The sequence below is a fragment of the Arachis duranensis genome, chromosome 10 (assembly GCF_000817695.3).
Source record: "Arachis duranensis cultivar V14167 chromosome 10, aradu.V14167.gnm2.J7QH, whole genome shotgun sequence".
Classification (NCBI taxonomy): domain Eukaryota; kingdom Viridiplantae; phylum Streptophyta; class Magnoliopsida; order Fabales; family Fabaceae; genus Arachis; species Arachis duranensis.
The window spans coordinates 101,548,844-101,566,431 of NC_029781.3; the positions used below are offsets into that span (position 1 = coordinate 101,548,844).

The 17,588-nt window shown below is 28.9% G+C and overlaps 2 protein-coding genes across 2 annotated transcripts; one reads left to right on the forward strand and one right to left on the reverse strand.

The window, feature by feature from the left end:
- Positions 1 to 6: 6 nt before the first annotated feature.
- LOC107471551 (zinc finger protein CONSTANS-LIKE 2) lies at positions 7 to 2,501 on the forward strand. The gene is made up of 2 exons (XM_016091039.3): positions 7 to 908; positions 2,078 to 2,501. The coding sequence occupies exons 1-2, from the start codon at positions 81 to 83 to the stop codon at positions 2,432 to 2,434; spliced, it is 1,185 nt and encodes a 394-aa protein (XP_015946525.1). The 5' UTR covers positions 7 to 80; the 3' UTR covers positions 2,435 to 2,501.
- Positions 2,502 to 12,331: 9,830 nt separating this feature from the next.
- Positions 12,332 to 16,695, reverse strand: LOC107471511 (protein NSP-INTERACTING KINASE 1). Its single transcript, XM_016090997.3, has 10 exons — positions 16,444 to 16,695; positions 16,234 to 16,366; positions 16,071 to 16,142; positions 15,808 to 15,951; positions 15,611 to 15,682; positions 15,429 to 15,488; positions 15,209 to 15,306; positions 14,943 to 15,092; positions 13,912 to 14,637; positions 12,332 to 12,939 (listed from the first exon to the last, which is right to left on the reverse strand). Exons 1-10 carry the CDS (start codon positions 16,673 to 16,675, stop codon positions 12,623 to 12,625), a joined length of 2,004 nt encoding a protein of 667 aa, XP_015946483.1. The 5' UTR covers positions 16,676 to 16,695; the 3' UTR covers positions 12,332 to 12,622.
- Positions 16,696 to 17,588: the final 893 nt, after the last annotated feature.

Below are 17,588 nucleotides of genomic sequence, written 5' to 3' on the forward strand. Positions count from 1 at the left end.
ACCCAAAAAACCAAAGACAACGCGCTCCGTAACTAACTAACTTGCTGAAAACGCACACAAAAACAGTTACAACAGAAAACATGATGAGGGAAGGAACAAACATCAATATTGGCGGGAGTTGCAGCTCCCCCAACAACTGGTCACGTGCCTGCGACACGTGCCGCTCTGCACCCTGCGTGGTGTACTGCCGCGCGGACTCTGCCTATCTCTGCTCCGCATGTGACGACAGAGTCCACGCGGCAAACAGGGTGGCGTCGAGGCACGAGCGCGTGTGGGTCTGCGAGGCCTGCGAGCGTGCTCCGGCAGCCTTCCTCTGCAAAGCCGACGCCGCCTCTCTCTGCTCCTCCTGCGACTCCGACATCCACTCCGCCAACCCCCTTGCCGGCCGCCACCACCGCGTCCCCATTCTCCCCATCTCAGGCTGCTCCTCGCTCATCCGAGAAGGAGAACAAAAAGAAGGAGAACCAGAAAGAGAAAATGATCACGTGTTTGAAATTGAAGGTACAATTAATAATCAGAATTATAACCATGGATGTGAAATGGAGGATGAGGAGTGTGAGGGTGATGATGAGGCTGAAGCTGCTTCGTGGTTGTTGCCGCATCCTATGAGGATGGGTGGTAACGATGAGAGTGATGGGTTCTTGTTTTGTGGTGGCGACGGTGACGGCGATGGTGATGAGTACTTGGAGTTTGTGGATTGTGATGATGATAATAATAATAATAATAATAACCAGTTTAGTTGTCTTGATCATGATCAAGATCAAGATATGCTGCATAACTATGGCGGCGATCATAATCAGGGAAACAACCATGACAGCGTGGTTCCGGTTCAGATGCAACAGTGTTTCGAGTTTGACTCCTCTAAAGTTGGTGCTGGATTCAGTTACAATGGTTCTCTTAGTCAAAGTGTAAGTATATTTATACCAAAATTAGTATACATTAAAATACAAAATATATATTAAAAATAAATATAACTGATTTTGATAATTAATTTTAGTATATAAATAACATTTTAATATTTATCACTGTTTATTACGTAATTTTTTCTAATTTTTTTAGTTAAAATTCGTTACTTTACCTTTTCAAAGAATGAGTGTCTAAAAGGTGTAATGTCTAATTTTTCACTTAAAACTATTTAGTTCAAATATAGTTCTATTCTTATTTTTGTAGTAGTCTTAGCAATTTTTACTTGATTGATTAAAGAAACTTTTAACTTCAAAGTTTAAACAAATATATACTATATACATGTATGATTAAATTGAATTCAGGTTTATTATCTAACAAGCTTTCATTCTTTTTCATTCTTACACAAGGATTGAGATGTTGTAGAAATATATGATGTTGTGTCATAAAATGAATTCTATTTTTTATTCAATTATTGCAACGTTGTAGAAATATATTTGAAGTTCTATGATTAGGTACTTTATCTTATGTAGCATATATCTATCTGTACAACGCTTCACTAAAGGGATGAAGCTTACTAGCTAGAATGTGCAATTTAGTATTTTTCCTCTTTCAGACATGGAAATTAAATTATGATATATAATTATATATGTTCATGTCCCTGATAGTTGTACTTTGATTTTGTCTTTGTAGAGATAAAATACTTTATTTCTGTTTCTGGAAACACAAAAGGGCAACTTAACTATTTTTGTCCCCTCTATCTTATTTAAAAAAAAAAAAAAGTAAGAATAAATTATTTCACCAAGTTTTGTATATGGGAATTGGGAAAGTTAACTAGGAATCCAAAATAAGGGTTATCCAAATATTGTAAAATCTAGATGTGGCTACCATAAAAGAATGCTACCCAAAAAAGGATGTTTTTATCTATTTCATTTGAACATAAATTTTTTGTTTAAAAAAAATCCAATTTTTAAATTTGTATACTATCTGAATCATGTTCTTAAAATTATAAAAAATATTGTATACATACAAAAATCAACTACCATATATTTATGTGTAAAAACAATATTTATAAATTTTTAATGTGTATTTTAACATGTGTTTTATAGAAGTGAGTGATTTAGCAGTTAATTTCATTGAATTGTGATCTCATAAACTTATTATAAAATTTCAGGTTTCAATGTCATCCATGGAAGTTGGAGTTGTACCAGAATCAACGTTGAGTGATGTGTCAATCTCACATTCAAAGCCACAAATAGGAACAAGTGAGCAATTTCCTCCAATGCCTATGCCTTCATCACTTCTAACTCCAATGGACAGAGTAGCCAGAGTTCTAAGATACAAAGAGAAAAAGAAAACAAGAAAGTTTGAGAAGAAAATAAGATATGAATCAAGAAAGGCCTATGCAGAAACCAGGCCACGTATTAAGGGTCGTTTTGCAAAGAGAACAGATGTAGAAGCTGAAGTTGATCAAATGTTATCATCAACCCTAATGTCAGAAGCTGGATATGGCATTGTTCCTTCCTTCTGAAGAAATCTGCTATGTTGGATATTGTTTTTGAGATAATAGACGCGAAAATTAGTTTGATCTTAGAGACAGAGACACATAGATACAAAATTTGGTATTTTCTGTATTTTTTAAAAGTGAAAACAGAAAATATTTATCTTTATCTTTTTGTCTCTGTATATCTATCTCAAAAAAAATCTTGAAAAAGAAAAATAGAAGGCACAACTGATATATTTTTATGTAGTCCAAATAAGTTCGGACAAGTTATATTTTTCAATTCTATACTCATGTTTATAAATATGATATCCTTATATTAATTTTGCCAACACTTTCTTCTGAACAAAATTTCATGTTCTTTTGCTCTGTATATAAAAAAAAAAAAATAATAGGACTTCATCCAATTTTCCCATGTTATTTTTGCATTTTTCAATTTTTATTGTATTTTTGGAAATAAAATATTTTATATTTGGTCCTCTTTTATTATTAATCCACTTTATGGTTGAATTGAGTTTCTTTGATCAATTTTAGTTCACACTTTGAGTTCCACTTTGAAGTTGAAGGACAATTTCTTTTTTTTTTCTTTTGGCTTGAATTATAGAAAACATAAACATTTATCTTCTAGTGTAGAAGCACAATACTAGTTTTGTCTAAAATAGGACAACAGAGGCTTTAGTAGGAAAATGTGATTCAACAGATTAGGTTATTACATTTTTTTTTCTAATTAAGTGTTTAGAGTTTATTAATACTCGTCTTAGGTATGGAAGAATTCTAAAATTGTGAATTAGATATCTTACCCATCAAGTGCCTCTAAATTAAAGAATTAGTCGCTATAAAAAAATTACAACAATGGCTTTTATTTTGTATGCTTAATTCAGCATTCTCAATTATGAATAGATATAAAAAGTAATATTACATCCATTACAACATTAACATATTATTATTATTTTGATTGGCTTCTTTATCTACTTGCATCATTCTCCTTCTTTAGTGTGGTATATTATAGGGATGTACATAAAATAATTAAATTATGGTTAATCCATTAAACAATTATAACCACATTTTAGTTAACTAATTTAATAAAAAAAATTTAAAAAGTATATCTATATTATTAAAAAATGGTTAATCAAAACTAAATTTAAAAAATCAATTTTTAATTGGTTAACAAAAATTAAAATCAAATTTTATGTTGTGTTTAAATTGGTTAACCGATTTTTTTTATAAAAACTGGTTTTTAAATTTTTTTGAAAATTTTACTTTTTTTGTGTAAAAAACCGTTTTTTTAAATCAATTTTTTTTTTAAATTGGTTTTTATTTTATAACCGATTAAAAATCGATTTTTAAATTTTCTAACCAGTTAATAACCAATTTTATCATATAAAATTAATTTAATTAATTAACCAAATTATATTTTTAATTAACTCAAAAACAAATTTAGTTTTTGATTTAACCAAATTATATACCGCCCTAATATATTACCTAGTACTTTAGAATAATCTAGAATCAACTTCGTTAGGTTAAGAAACAAATTTATTCACTCACTATTTTGTTAATTTTTTTTTTACTCATTTTACCTCTTTTTTTTTTTTCTCTCTCAACATCATAATCCACGGCCACCCACCAGTTCACCACCACTATACCAATTGTCGTTGTTGTCGACTAGTCACTTGCTGTCAATCATACTAAATACTAAACTCTAAATTCTAAATCTTAAATCTTAAATAATATTATAAATCTTTTAAAAGTTAGAGTGAAGGTTAAAAAGATAATTTTATAATAAAAAATTAATTAATATTCACTACGTATTTTCCAAAGATATATTTGAATGTGGACGATACATTTTAAAATTTGAGAAAATTTAAAATTTTGGGCCATCTAAATACTTTAGTTTACTCTTAACATAGAATTCAATAATATAGTTAAATCAAGCAATGGAGAAGAGGGAGAAGTGCAGAGAGATAAAATACTTGATAATAAAAATATTTATCCGTAAAACCCTAATAATTAAACTTCAATTAATTAGCCTTTGCTAGAGACTATGTTAATTAGGTCAAAGCTTTTCATATTTCACTGAAGTGAATAAATGGGCATGCCCTTATTGATGATGAGGAATATAATATGTCACGCATAAAATGAGTAAGTAAACTACAAGGAATTATTATTTGGGCATCTTCATTATTAGTACTACTGGATGGTGGAATACATGATTGATGAGTTTGACAAAAAAGAATCAATTGAACCTCCACAACCTGATGATAAGAAAGTTATATGAACTAATGGTATATGCCATGGATATGGTTGAAAATGCCAAAGGAAAAAAAAAAGATTTCTATGAACTTTTGTTTTTGTGGAATTGAATATTATTTCACAAAAAAGAGTACACTTTCTAGTGGAAGGTAGATGAAGCTGTAGAGAGAAGTCAAACATGTCATGCTTTGTACATACATATATGATGATATGATACATGTTGTAATGTTAGAGTTGACCCTCTTTTGTTTCTTGAGATTGAGAGTTATATCGATTTAGTCTTGAGAACTCAATTACTTTAATTTAGTCTCTAAATTTAAAAAAATGTACCACATTCAGCATATTTTTCATTATCGAAATTTAATATGTGAGTGACGTAGCTTAGTACGGGTGAAAATAAGTCAGGTCAGGCCAGGTTGTCTGACCTGTTATTCAGCCTGGCCTAACAATAAAATATAATAGATTTAAAATATCTCATAATTTTGTTATAATAAATAATTATTTATATATTTAATTATATTTTAACAGGTCTAAACAAGTCTGACAGACCAATTAAGACTAATTAATGAGCATGGACTTAGTCTATTAACTGTATCAAGACTTTTAAAAGAATTTGAGTTTGTGTCTATTTTATAATAGACTAGACTAGATCAAACACAAACCAAATTACAGACTCCTAATAGACCACCTAACATTTTTCTACCCCTATGACTTAGTCCTTGCCTCGTCAATCTAGAGGACTAAATTAGAACAATTGATAATGTGATGTATACGATGAAGATGCAAAGAAATTCATTATTAGCACTTTTAATTTGTCACTTTAGATTTATGGTAGGCATGGCATAGGAATATTAGAATGATCTATATCTGAAGTGCAATTCGTTACAAGTTTATTGGCAGTGACCATTTTTCTCCCACTCGGCACAAGATTCATATTTCATGGTTGCAAATTAGGTATCAACCACAGCTAATTAAGGAGTTGGAACTTGGAATATTCTTAATTATTTTTCTTTGTATATACATATTGTACACTTATTTACTACAAATTATTACTCCGTCGAATTTAAATAGTTACTATATTTAACAATAAATATCTTAGTCTTAGAGAGAGAAAAAAAACATTCGATTTTAAGTTGTTAGGAACAGAAGAAGTGAATAATAAAATATTATAAAAGGATATTAAATTTCATAAGAGTAGTGAATTTTATAATACATGAGGCCATTTAATAGTATAATAATGCTCTAGAGTCTTTTGTAAGAGTTCGTATCGTTTAATAAAGGATTATGTTAGGTAATTAATGATTTTTTGAATAATATGAATAATTATGAATAAAATAAAAATATATTATATCTCTAAATTATTTATCTAAATTTTAATATTAGAATAATTATCCATATATCTAGTAAAATGAATATTTAATATATCTATTATTCACATTATTTAGTATTTTTATTGTCTACTTATACTTTTTCTTTAATAAAACATAAAAAAACTAATCGAACGTTTTATAGTAGAATAATAAAATTGATTATGAATTCAATTTTGGTGTTATCAGTGTAAAGAAGTATTAAATGTGCATCTAATTATATAATTTTAATTCATTAAAAAATAATTATTTTTTATATTAATTACGTAAATAATTATCTAAAAAAATAAATATAATCAGATAACGTATGTTTTTATACCGTTTAGTACATCAAAATTAAATTCGTTTATTACAGTAAAATTGTAGGATTCAATCTTCTCAATTGAGTTTAAGGTACTTTATCAGCTCAAACGTATTTTTTAAAAACATAATTAGGCTACAAAATATTCAATCTTAAATTATCATTATTTTATCAGATGTTTTATTTAACATTTATTAACAGTAGAGATATGCACTGCAACCTTGTATGTATATCCCTAGAAATATGAAATCCTTGTCAAAGATATTCGAAAAGTGTAAAGTGTGGGTCATATAGTGGTCCTAAAAGGTAAAAAGCGATGCACTTTTTAACTTTATGGAAGGCATGAGATACAACTAAGTAGAACAAATCATTCATGAGGTTATTGCTTTATACCCATTGTGTGAATGTGATAGAGAGAATGGTATTTTTAAATCTGGAAAAGTGTGGAAGAAAAACACTCTAGCTTGCACTTTTCGCTTTGAATTTCAGGTTTGTAGTGGTTACGAATATTGTGATGATCTATATCTGTAACGTTATTTGCTACATTTTAATGCTTGGAGTAACCATTATCCCTCCCCCACAAAGACCAACATTCTTATCTCTTGGCTCCAAAGTTTGCTTATTAAACACCAATATTAACTTCAATTTTCTACTAAGATTGAATCATCAGATTTCATGCAATAATGCAAACTCTTTTGATGCCATGTGTTTTTTTTTTCTTTTACCCATCATTCACTCATCTTATATATGTCATCTAACCAACTTGAATTGGTCTCGTCTGCTTAATTAAGTGTCAGATGTTCGAATTATATCTTGTGCATGCAATAATTCGTTAATCAACGACAGATTTTTAAATAGAAATCAGATCTGCAACGAATTACTCCTTGACTTGTCGAATCAGGAAATACCGTGGACAACAAAAATAAAATCTTATATATGTCATCTTAGGTCCTAACATACATAACTTTGGTTATTACATATGAATATTGTTTTCGTAGTAAAATTTGAATTACATCTTTCTTTAGTCCGATGTAAAATATACAACAATAACAACAACAACAACAAATAAAATCTTATCTCATAAAGTAGAATCAATTACTGAATCAAATGATACCATTAAATTAAATTTTATTATGCATATATCATGTCTAGGATAAAACTGAATTTTTATATCTAGATTTTTTTTAATCACCATATATATAATTTTTTAGGTTTTTTTTTTTTACTTTTAATTCGTGTCTATTTTTTATCTCTCTACTTTTTTAATTAGACGTTCTGTCGATCTTCTTCTTACATAACTAAATTATCTAAAAAATTTCACTATCTTTTTAACAATAGACCATACTCTAACTTTCTGGCTTATGTCTATATAAATATCTCCTCAAGTCAGATATGGGTTGCAAAAAAATCCTGGCATAGAACATGCTCTAGCAAATGTACTGTGCTTAATATATGTAGTGAATATGGATTTTAGGAGAATGTCCTATAAATTAGGAGAGAATTTAGTCTTTAATTTAGGGAGAATCCTTTGCTATGATTCCTCCTGATTTTATCTTCAAAATCTATGCGGGTGTAATATCTAATATGCTTAATTAAACGAAATATTTGCACTATTTTGTGCTTCAACATTAGCAGAATTAAATAGCTTTCCTTTGAGGTTGAAAATACAAGAGAATATAAATAAGTTAAAGTTTGTTTGTTCGGAAAGAACAAAAAAGGTACAGGGTGGGGTCCTCAAAAGCGCTTGCAATAAGAACAAATAAGAAAGAAAAGTGGTTCACTTGCATGCACTTTCCACTTTAAATTTCTGGTTGTGATAATGGTTTAGGAACATTAGAATAATCATAATCTGCAATGCCATTGGTTACATGTGTTGCTCTGGAACATTCACATTTCATGGCTGCAAAATAAGTGTACGGATATCCACAAAAGGGTTTTTGAATATGTTCTTTCTTCATGTCTTTATATTGCTAAACTGCACAGATACTTCCATAGTTGAGTAACTCATATGATCACTATTTTAGAATTGTGGTATACAAATAACTGATGAGAGACCAAAAAAAAAAAAATTACCTACTAATTAATAATTATGATCTAATATATTGTTATATAGTAAAAGGTAAAAATTTAGATACAGTTAACTTCATGTGAAGTTAATAGTTAAGAGTCCTCAAATAATTTGATAGGTTTCACTAAATTATATCTAACGGCTATCAGCTATCAACTTCATATAAAGTTAAGTGTACCTGAATTTCCACCGTAATAAAATCAACTTGAGTTTAAGCTAGTCAGGTAATCACTTTTCTGTTTAAATAAGTATTAAAAGTTTGTATATACAGAATTTATTGACTAATGGTATCTCTTAAACAGAATTCAAATTTGTAGAGATTAATCTTTAATAACATATGGTGTTTGAAATTTTTTTATAATATAAACTTCGTAAAAAGTTTGGTAACCAAAATTTTTCAGCCATAATCAACCAAAACTTTCTATAATTTACTTCATTTATATCATTTAATATCAGTTTTATTTTTTATTCCACTCTCTTATCATTCTACTTATCATCGTTCTTATCAAATCTATTTATTAATGATATTAATTATAAAATCATATCCCTTTTTATTAGGTATTATTGTAATCAATACTTAATATTCCTTTTTATAATTTGATTTATATATATAAATACAATAAAGATTAATAATAATTATATTTAAAAACGGTAATTATAATATCAATTACATTAAATAATTGTAATTAATTTTTTGTCCGTTATGATATTTATCATCAATTATTGGAGATATGAAACATGAAACCTATCCTAATATATACTTTATGTTAATTCAATCATATTCATTCAAAAATCACAAGAATAACACCATTGTAAGCACAATAGTGTATAAGCCAAGAAATTTTACAAGAAATTGTTTTTAACTAGTTTTGATGAGGTATGGTAATAAACCGATTTTTTTTTGTGTTTTTATGTGTATCTATAATTATATTGTACTACTATATTCATACACATAACATTCATACGTTTATATACATAACATCCATAATTACATACAACTAACATCTAAAAATTAAATTCATGTTTATTAGATATTATAACCATACACGTATCATTTTTTAGTTATTGCATAAGTAACTATTAAGTTAACACAGATATTTTTAAATTTTATCATAATTGAATTTAAAAAAATGTCAAATTTTTAAATTATTTATTCAATTGATAAATTTACTCATAACATCCATAAATTTATCCACATAACATCTATAATTTCATATTAATAACATCCATAATTTATACTCATAATATTCATAATTTCATACATACGATGTCTATAATTAATAAATTTTTATAATTAATATTATCAAATTTTAAACTATACATCTTATTGTATTCTTTAAATTATCTCATATGTGCACTAGTAGGTCGTGATTTTAATTATTTTAATATTTTTTTAATATCCATATGTATGCTTATTTATTGATTTTAATATGACGAATTAATAATTATTTTAAAAAAATAATTTTTTAATTTTTGTTTATATTTTATATTTTATTTTTTATTTTTTAATAGTCTATATGTAAAATATAAGTTGTATAGTAGAAGTTGTTAAAATTTTTTAATTATTTAACTTTCATAATTTTTGCAGAAAATTATTGCATTTAATGGATAATAATGTGATTGAGAGATGTTAGAGATTTGATTTGAGAGAAACTGAAATTGATTTTGGAAAGAATATTAATGACTCTAAATATACAGCAAAATGATAGGTGATAAGAAGGATAAGTAATAAACAAGTGACATACACTTTTTTAATTATTTTTTGGCTATCTAGCATTACCTATGAATTATTAATAATTTGATTCTATCGGTTGATGTTAATGTGTAATAGATACATTAAATTAAAAGAAAAGATAAAAATACAAATATAGTTTTTCTTTGTGTGTTTTATACAGTTTCTTATTAATTAACAAAATTATATAAAAAAAAGAAACTCTATCAAAGATAATTACGATGAAAATCATAGTATTTAAAATTTTGTTTAACGTTCCACCTAAGTTAATTTTAACATGTCAGACAGAAAAAAAAAACTATAAAAAACCAAAAAAGAAGTTATATTTTGTCTAAAATTTAAACACAATTTCTAATTGAGAGATAATATTCTCCATATTAATATTGTGTTTGAGTATTGAGTAAAAAAGTGTGGTGAGTCAGAGTGGTCCAAAAAAGTGGGTGCACTTTTAACTTTTATGAAAGGTGAGATACTAGTTGATCATGGTTAAGTTTCGACAGAAACTATTTTAGTGGAATTTCTTGTCGCATTATCCGGTTGATACCCTTGGACAGTTACTTGCACTCTCACAAAATAAAATATATATATCTTTTTCTTCAATTTTTTTTGTTATTTCAAATGATAAATAAGGAGTTGGTTAAATAAAGGACAATTAATATACTTTAATATACTAAGATCTGGTTTTTTAAAGTAAATTATTTTTTAAAATTATAATAATTATATTTGGTAAATTAAAATAAAACTGATTTTTAATAAATACAAGTTATAAAAATTGTGTTTGATAAAATTGTTTTTAACATTTAAAATAACTTTAATAGAACTAAATATAATAAAGTGAAAATGAATGATATAGATATGTATTAACACAAAATTATATTAAATTTTTTAACATAAAAAAAAGTACAAACTAACTTTTCAAAGTTTAATGCGAGTTAAATCTCAATTTAGTGAAATTTAGTCTGATGTTTAAAATGATCCCTATAATTTCGTTGGCTCCAATTAGAACTCCAAAATTTGTAATTGTGGTTCCAACTTGTCCCTACGATCATCTCCGTCACTAAAATGCTGATTTGATGCAATTACATGATACGGTGGACACTATTTAAACGACGGCGCATTGGTTTCGCGCCCAAACCCTTTGGAAACCATGTCGTTTCATTTTTTTTGTGAGTTAAAACTCTCTTTCTTTCCACTACGACGATCATAAGTTGCCAAACATCAAGAAAACCCTTACACTACGTGATTTCCAAAGGATTTGCGCGCGAAACCAATGCACCGTCGTTTAAGTAGTGTCCACCATGTCATACAATTGCACTAGATTAGCATTCCGGTGACGGAGATGATCGCACAGGCAAGCTGAAGCCGCAATTGTAAATTTGGGGGTTCTAATTGGTGTTAACGAAATTATGGAGTCATTTTAAGTATCAGGCCAAATTGAGCTTTAACTCGCTAAATGCACAAACATATTATCGATTTAATTTATCAAATACAAAGTGAGATATTTTCTATATTTTAAAGAAACAATTATCTCTCCAAAATATTTTATCAAATTAGCCAGGTTTAGAAGAAGTGCTAAGAAACTAGAACACACATAATAAATTTGAGAAATGTTAGATCACCAAATCATTTTTTTCCCCCCACAAAAAAATATCAGTTTCTAGCATTCTCAATAAATTTGCTTGTACCCACTACCCACCAGCCATCCCACATTTTGTTGGTTTGAATAATATCTAACATTGATAGAAAATTTTATTAGAGTTTAGCTAAGATATACCTTAAGAAAAAATTATTAATTAAAAAAATATAAAAAATATACAAGAAAATTATTAATTAAAAAATATAAAAAATATACAAAATTTAAATTTTCAACGTATTTATTAAAATAATAAATTTTAATATTTTTATTGATGATAACCTTAAGTTCTTAACATTTACTCTAACTAAACTCTTAAAATATATTTGTTGTATTGGCCTAGTTTTTACATTTTTTGTTATCCATATTAGTACCTAGTAAAAAAATTAAAAATTGAGAAATTAATCAATGTTAAATTTTTTATTTTCATCATGTATAAGCCTATTATTTGATTAAAAAATTATTAAAGTTTTATTTTTTTTTATCAAATAAATAACAACCCCTCCTATTACCCATATGCTCGTCATTAATACATGTTAAATTCGATTAATAGATTTAATTACAACATCAAATATGTTGAAAACTTGAAAGTAGTTCATTAATCAATCAATCAATTAAAATTACAACATCAAGCTTTACTGAATGCCTAGTAATACAAAATTTGCACTGCAATTAACATGCAACAATCTTCACTGTACAATTTCTCTAAAATAACAAAGAAAAAAATAGTCATTTCCAAGTTTAAACACTTCTATCATTCATCTAATCTTAGGGGGATTTTAAACAAAGTCAACTAACTATCATATCACCTCCAACTTCATATGATTTCTTTATAAAAAAAAATAAAACATTAAACAGAAAAAATTCTCATCTTGGGCCAGAAAGCTCCATAGCTTGGGCCAACAAAGAAGAGTCATCAGTGAGATCAGAGTAACGATCTGAATAAGAGAACTCATGGGCTTTGTTGGGCTTTGTTGTGTCATGGGCACTTAGTGAGGCTTCCCATTTCTCTGCAAGCCCATCACCTTCAAGCATGCGCACAACCTCAGACATCTTGGGCCTGTGGGCCGGAAGATATTGTGTGCACAATAGAGCTACCTTTACAATTTCCTCAAGCTCAATCCTGTCATAGTTGTTCTTTAGATAGTAGTTTTGGTGTGTTATTATTGATAACAATCTTTTTACTAAAGAAGAAATATCAAAGATTTTAAAAAATAGGTAAAAATAGTATTTTTCGCCCTTGATTTTACAGTGATAAATTTATATTTAAATGAGTACATAAAATATAGAGTAAAGTGACAAATAAATTTTTGAGAACTTATATTTCAAACAGATTAGTCTCTAAAAAAAATACAAATTAAGTCTTCTAGGATAACAAACGTGAACAAGTTAGTTCAAATAAAGGCCTTTTACCCTAATCATAGGAGCTAATTTGAAGATAACCTAATTAGGTAACGTTTGGTAGAGAGACAGAGACTGAAAGACTGGGAATGAGAGACAAAGATTCAGAGACAGAGACCGAAAGACTAGGAATGAGAGACAAAGATTCAGAGACAGAGACTGAAATAAATCTCGGTATTCTATTTGGTGCAAAATAGAAGACAGAAATTGAAACAAGAATAAAGTTCTAATTTAATTTGTACAAAGGGTAAAATTGGAATTAATTAATTAAAATGAGGGTATTTTAGGTATAAAATGTTATTAAAGTTTCAATCTCCGTCTCTAAAAATTTCAGTTCCTTGTGTTCTTAATTTTTGGAGATACTTTAATATTGAATACATAGATAGAAATTTTAGTACCAGTCTCTGAACCAACAAACATGATAATGGGTCTCAGTTTTTCCGTCTCTGTCCCAGTACCTCAAAACAAACGCTACTTTAGTTCTTTTTTCAGCACTAATCTGTTCGAAGTATAAATTTTTAAGGGTTTATTTGTCACTTTACTAAAAAATATAATTACAAGTATTTTTCGCAAATAAAATAATAAATTTTTTAACACAATAATGCTATCTATCCAAGTCTTTTTTGTTAATCAAGTCTAACTAAATTGATCTAACATAACAAAAATTAATTATAGTTAACATTATTCTAAGTTTTATTGTTTAACTTGATTTAACTTGATTCATTAAAAGACTTGGAATAAAGAAAGAAAGAAACTCACCCAATCAAGCATAGCACCTTTTTGGTTAGCAGCCTTGCCAAACTCCAAAGCCCTCAAGCCAGTGATCAATTCAAGAAGGAGAATGCCAAATCCAAAGACATCAGTTTTGTCAGAGGACTGGCCTGTGGAGAGATATTCAGGTGCAATGTGGCCCACAGTACCCCTGACAGCAGTTGTGACATGTGTGTCTTTGTGATCCAAAAGCTTTGCCAACCCAAAATCGCCAACAACTGCCTCACAATACTCATCAAGTAATATGTTTGCAGCTTTCACATCCCTGTGGATTATTTTTGGATCACACTGCTCATGAAGGTACAGCAGTCCTCTTCCTGCTCCTAATGCTATTTGCTTCCTTGTTCCCCACTCCAATGTTGGCTTTCCTTTCAGACGTGTAGCAACACTCCCATTGCACATGTAGGGATAAACCAAGAGCCTTTCTGTTGCTGTAACACAAAATCCATAAAGTTTAAGGAGGTTTCTGTGCACTGCCAAGCTGATCATTTCAACTTCTGTCTGAAACTGAATCTCCCCTCCAATTGCATTCCCATCTTTTAGCCTCTTCACAGCTACAACACTCCCATCTTGAAGTCTTCCTTTGTACACATTTCCAAAACCACCCTTTCCCAGTATGTTCTTGTTGCTGAAGTTGTTTGTAGCATTCTCAAGTTCTCTTAATTGGAACCTCTTCAGGTTTCCAAGGTACACTTCTTCATGGTGCCGGTCTGTAACATCAAATAATCACATCAAGGGGCAAGTATATTTGGACCAAATTCGTTAATCCGTGTTGTTAGATATATAATTATTCATATACTTCTAACTAGTATTAGAATTATGCATAATTCATGCTTCAAGTCCATAACAATAGACTCTTGTGTGAGATTATGAGCTGTATCAGGTACAAATTTACGATTTAATTTCAATGCACTATCAATGCGAAGCTTTCTTATACTGATATCCAATCAGATATTGCTCTACCACCTAAACAAAAGTAGTTAACTTCAACTAAAAAATTTCTTATGGCATGTACCTTTGACATCAAAGAATGCCTGCTTATTGCGCTTGTGCCTCCACCATATAACAAGTCCAAAGACAAGAGCTATAAAGGAGAGGCATCCAAGACTTAAGCCGAAAGCGATGGCGATTTTGTGAGTTTTCTGTGTGCCTGATAGTGAAGCACCTATGGAAGCAAAGACATTGCTGTTAACATGAATCCAAAGACTATGCAAAGGGTATGGCTATAGCATTCAACTTTAATTTACAAGAATCAAATAAGCAATTCTGAAAGTATCTTACTCTGAGTAGTGTTTAAGTCCATGGACATAGGCATCAGTGTCATTCCATGGCAGTTTGTTTCTTTTGCTGTTGTGCATACAAGGGGGTTTCCAACAATGCTGAAACAACATAAAGAGCCGAAGAATTTGAAGTTAACAACTATGTTACGTGTACACCAAAATAGAAATTTAATAAATTTGTTTTGGTGCATGCTAGAGAAAGAAACAAAAGATTCATATACCTGAATGATTTGGCCAAAATTCTTGGTACAGATCCACTTAGATTATTGTAGGACAAGTCACTGAATTGATTATCACAAAAACAACAACTCAACTTAAGAAGAAAAGGAAAAAAGAATGTACCATTTAATGAAGTAAAATAAAAAAATAATACTAATAATAATAAAAGGTTCATGGAAATTACAGAAAAGAAAGCTGAGCCATGTTAGCCACTGACACAGGACACTCCCCAGAAAAACTGTTATTATTAAGCCTCCTGAAACCATTTTAATAATTATTATTTAGACAAATCAGCTAATTTTGTAACTTACAAAAAAAAATAAAGAAAATAAAATAAAGCATTTAAAGCCTGAAATAATGATAGGTCTCATAAATGCTTACAAGTACTGAAGTGTTCTGAGATGACCAAGAGATTGAGGAATTTCCCCATTAAATAAGTTATTGGAGAGATCAAGTGTTTGAAGCATGGAAAGTTTGCCTAGCTCTGAAGGGATTGGTCCAGTTATGTTATTATTTTGCAGCACACTGAAAAAGACCCAACTTTGCATTAAATAGCAGTAATAAATAAATAAATAATAAACACAAGAATCATCAAAATCACACATTTTGAAGAGTATAGTGTTTTTTTTTTTTTTTTAACTTACACACTCTGAAGGTTTGTTAGGTTTCCAATGCTTGGTGATAGAGTACCAGATAAATTCTGACTTGGAATTCCTCTGCACCAAAACCAAACCAAGTAAACATACCCCATTTTTTGAAGTTCAAATATAGTGAGTAAAAATGGAGTCTTTTTATGAAGAAACTCACAAGCTAATGACAAAGCTCTGAGGAGAACATGTGACCATGTTCCAGCTACATGGATCAACTGCATCTCCATCCCAATTGTCCAAAATGCCATGAGGGTCCACTAGAGAAGCTTTTATGGCCATTAAAGCTTGCACTACATTAAAGAGTGTTTAGAGTTATTTTGAAAGCTTGAAAAGCAAACCATATTTGATTATTGTTTATGCTTTATACCTTCAAAGTTGATTCCTTTGGGAGAAAGTAAAGCATGTGCAGATCTCAGAAGACAGAAGAATGCCACAAGAAGAAGTGTAGATTCTGCAGTTCTTGAGAACCCCATTGATCTCAAAAGTAAAGTGAGTTGTTTCAAAATGAGAAAGAAGGAGAATTGAAGAGTTGAAGGGAGAATGAGAATCCCATTGATGAACAATCTTGTGTCAGGTGAGGCCCAAGAGGAAAAAGACATTCATGCTTTTGAATAATATAAAGGTAACTTAGCAACATGCCTGTGTCATTGAATCAGTTTTCTTTCTTTTTTTTTATATTATTATTATCAGGATAATACGTTCATGGCCTTAAAAACCAACCAATTATAACTAAGATTTTAAGAAAATAATAGTTTCTTCAATATCTATATAGTTTTTTTTTTAACAATTATCATTTTTGCCCCGCACTTGATTAGTAATAATTTGCACTCATATTTATAGATATTTTACGCACAAGAAGCATATAATTTGTATTTATATTTACTAAAATTTTGCATATAAAAATAAATACAGTTTGTACTCATGTGTTTCAAATTTTACACGTATAAATCAGTAAAATTTATTTGATAAAAATAATTTAGTGTTTGTACTAGTAAAATAATGATGGAAATTACTAAAAATTGTTGACTCAAAAAGTTTTCCTTTTTTTTAAGTTTTGAGTTTGATATTTATTGTTAGCAAATATTAATACATAAATGTAGTGTGTTAACTTGAGATTTGTCGGTATTTAACATGTCATGTTATTAAAAATAAAAATCTTATTAAGACTTTCATTTTATCACCCTTAAATTTTGACATTTTTTTTTTCTATCTTACGATTATATTGGCTATGTTCTTTACCCTCAAACCCTGTAATTTTTTAAATATGGAAATAATAGTATCCAATAATGCAAGGAGATAATGGGAAATTGAGTGTTGTGTGTGGTTAATGAATAATGATTCACATGAGGAGAAAGCGAAAAGAGGTACTTGACAATAATTTACGCATACCACAGCAAAACAAAACCGAAAGAAACAAAAATATATGAAGAAAAGGTCACTAAAGCACGGGAGATATCATTTGATTTTACTATCCAATACATACTATTAAAAATACATGACTAAGTTGGGTTA

Excerpts from the sequence above, each read along its gene's own strand:
- LOC107471551 (XM_016091039.3), top strand. The coding sequence starts at position 81 with ATGATGAGGGAAGGAACAAACATCAATATTGGCGGGAGTTGCAGCTCC. Across the intron at positions 909-2,077 it reads ATGGTTCTCTTAGTCAAAGT|GTTTCAATGTCATCCATGGA; the intron begins GTAAGTATATTT and ends ATAAAATTTCAG.
- LOC107471511 (XM_016090997.3), bottom strand. The coding sequence starts at position 16,675 with ATGTCTTTTTCCTCTTGGGCCTCACCTGACACAAGATTGTTCATCAAT. Across the intron at positions 16,143-16,233 it reads CAGAGCTTTGTCATTAGCTT|AGGAATTCCAAGTCAGAATT; the intron begins GTGAGTTTCTTC and ends GTTTTGGTGCAG. Across the intron at positions 15,307-15,428 it reads ATTTTGGCCAAATCATTCAG|CATTGTTGGAAACCCCCTTG; the intron begins GTATATGAATCT and ends ATGTTGTTTCAG.